Here is a 2,888-nt window from a genome sequence, read left to right on the forward strand (position 1 = left end):
ACCAGGGCAAGCTTAAGGAGGCCGAGGCGATGTACATGCGGGCGTTACAAGGCTACGAGGAGCTACTTGGTGCACCAGCCGTCAACTCGTACGTGCCAGCGTTGAACACCATGTGGGGTTTTGGCGACCTTTACGCTGAGCTGGATAATAATAAATGTGCTCAGGCAATGTACGAAAGGGCGATAGCTGGCTTCACTGTAGTTCGCGGGTCGCTCTCCGATACGTGTAGCTCCATTCAAGAACGTCTCGACGCGCTAGATCTCTTTTCTGATAATCAGAAGCCCGCACAGAGGTTACACTTGAAGCGATTAAGAGAAGAGCGCGATGGGCACAGTGTCTCAAGCGGTAACAAACATAGTCGATTAGGCTCAGCTCACTAATAAAGTAAATAAGTATATAGAATTGCTCTCATAACGATTTACTTAAAATTGTCTATATTCTGCAGATATTGGTCAAACTATTGTGGAGCAAAGCGCAAGGCATAAGGCACGTGATAACAGGCCACGGCATTTATTGTCTAAGTTCACTTGTTATTCATAAACAACCAGCGCTAAGTGTGGTAGTTGTACGAGATATTGTATCTGAACGTAGTTGACTGCAGGATGATAAATACGTGCTGTTCTATCTCAGGCTTAGCGCACTAGCACCCCTGTAGCTGGACTGCATGTTGAAACGATGTGCGCGCGTCAAGATCCGGAAGGCGTTTCTGCACGCGACTGTAGTGCAGTTATGCCGGCCCAAAGCCATACGCGAGTGATTTGAGAAATAAATTACTTAGACAGCATACGCTAGGCCTTGAAGGTAAGGTGTTGAGTTGTATGCCAAGAGCTGTTCAAGGTCCTTCCTACCGGATAAATCCGGACTATTAACATTGCGTACAAAGCATCTCTGAATTGTGCAGTAGACTTTTGCAAATAGATAGAGTACATAGTAGCTCCACCGACAAAGATCAACGCTAAACATATCAAGTATTGTATGGCCGCGAAACAGGCGAAGGTGTGCAGGTAGACAACAAAAGGATCGACAACATGGTGATAAATGATGTATTTTTCTATCTTCCCACTAGCCATAGAAGCAGACGTATTCGATAAGCAGCTTAAAACAAAATCTGCCCTAATTCTGCCAGATTTGCGGTTCCAGTCTGATTATTTGTCTAATCCTTTTCGGCATGGCGGGTTTTTCGTTACGCAGGGACAGACGTTACTGTATAATTTAGAGATGCTTTGTACGCAATGTATCTAGTCCGGATTTGTCCGGTAGGAAGGACCTCGAACAGCTCTTGGCATACGACTCGACACACCTTACTTACAAGGCCTAGCGTATGCTGCCTAAGTAATGTAAATTACACAAGCACCTGGCCGTGCCTTATCACTGCCTCCAAGCTTAACGTCCGTCCCTGCGTAACGAAAAACCCGCCATGCCGAAAAGAATTCTACAAATAGTCAGACCGGATCGTCCAATTTAGTGGAATTAGGGTAATTTAAGTTTCAAGGTGTCGATCAAGTATGTCTGGTTCTACAGCCAGAAGAAACATAGAAAATTACATGAATTATCACCATGCTGTCGATCTTTTCGTCATATACCTATACAACTTCGCCTGTTCCAAAGCCATATAACAATGTATGCGTCTATCACTCATGCCTATCGGTGCAGCTAAGATACTCTTCCACTATCTGTAAAAGCCTTCCGTGCAATTAAAAGATAATCTATATTACAGGAATGTAGTCCGGATTTATCCGGCTGGAGAGGCTCTTGGCAGACGACTTGACACTCGACCTACAAGGCTTAGCGTATGCTGTCTAAATAATGTTAATTACGCTTAGCCATGCATTAATCCTGGATCAGACAATAATCCGAAAACTGACGCAACCCGCACAGCCACAAATCCTACATGTAAAGACACGCAGATGTAGGACGTAATTACATATCATCGCACATTAGCCCGAACCGGTGATTCGCTTCCGCCGGAGGTACCAATCGACGGGGCGGCGTTGCAGCGCGCATAGGGCTGATGATTGACTTCCTAGCGTCGGAGGGAAATGGTAAGGCTATGATAAGGCTATGATAAGGCTATTTTACAAAACTGGAAGCGATAAAGGCCTGAGGTTGGTTGGCTCTGGGGGAAAGGCCTATTATGCTACGGGCCAAGGCGCTTCACAAATGTATCTCGGACTTTACGATGCAAACATGATTTTGGGCAAAAGTGGATTGTAGACGTGCAGGATTAGGTCTAGCAGATTATTTGCGTGGAATTACAGTATAACAATATTCAATGTGCGCATGAGCGTACTGGCGGTCAACATAGCCCTTATTTGTCTTCTCACACAGTGCCTCGCTACATCGTTAGGACTTTATGATAGCACGTATTGCTGCAACAAGCTGTATCACTGCGGTGTGATACCTATCTCTACAATGAATGAACGACAACAATGAAAGAAATCAGGTTCAATAAGACGCAAAAGCCACAGTAGAGAGTCACTCCTTCCCAAGCAGCAGCTTCACCACCTGCTCGTGGCCTCCGTATGAAGCCGCCTGGAGTGCGTTGCCGTAGTATCCACCCTGCGCGTTCGGATCGGCGCCCTTGTCAAGCAGCAGCTTTACCACCTGCTCGTGGCCTTCAGATGAAGCTGCCTGAAGTGCGTTGCCGTAGTATCCACCCTGCGCGTTCGGGTCGGCGTCCTTGTCGAGCAGCAGCTTTACCACCTGCTCGTGGCCTCCAGATGAAGCCGCCTGGAGTGCGTTGCTGTACGCACCCTGCGCGTTCGGGTCGGCGTCCTTGTCGAGTAGCAGCTTTACTACCTGCTCGTGGCCTTCTTCTGAAGCCGCGTAGAGTGCGTTGCCGTACGCACCCTGCACGTTTGGGTCGGCGTTCTTGTCGAGTAGCAGCT

General features: G+C 47.4%; 2 protein-coding genes across 2 annotated transcripts in view; one reads left to right on the forward strand and one right to left on the reverse strand.

The window, feature by feature from the left end:
* The window catches only part of BU24DRAFT_415986 (FabD/lysophospholipase-like protein), a gene marked incomplete at both ends in the record, with an annotated part of 4,052 nt that extends 3,672 nt beyond the window's left edge, over window positions 1–380 (forward strand). Inside the window, one exon of the mRNA XM_033526344.1 lies at window positions 6–380. Within this exon, the coding sequence (XP_033376692.1) occupies window positions 6–380 (375 nt within the window). The remainder of the gene's footprint in view (window positions 1–5) is intronic.
* A 2,095-nt stretch (window positions 381–2,475) lies between these two features.
* Window positions 2,476–2,733, reverse strand: BU24DRAFT_360592 (ankyrin; the record flags this gene model as incomplete). Its single annotated transcript, XM_033524111.1, has 1 exon — window positions 2,476–2,733. A coding segment is annotated over one exon (258 nt), but the record flags the coding sequence as incomplete, so codon positions are not given.
* Between the last annotated feature and the right edge of the window lie 155 nt (window positions 2,734–2,888).

This window comes from Aaosphaeria arxii (genome assembly GCF_010015735.1).
Source record: "Aaosphaeria arxii CBS 175.79 unplaced genomic scaffold BU24scaffold_20, whole genome shotgun sequence".
NCBI classification, from domain to species: Eukaryota; Fungi; Ascomycota; class Dothideomycetes; order Pleosporales; genus Aaosphaeria; species Aaosphaeria arxii.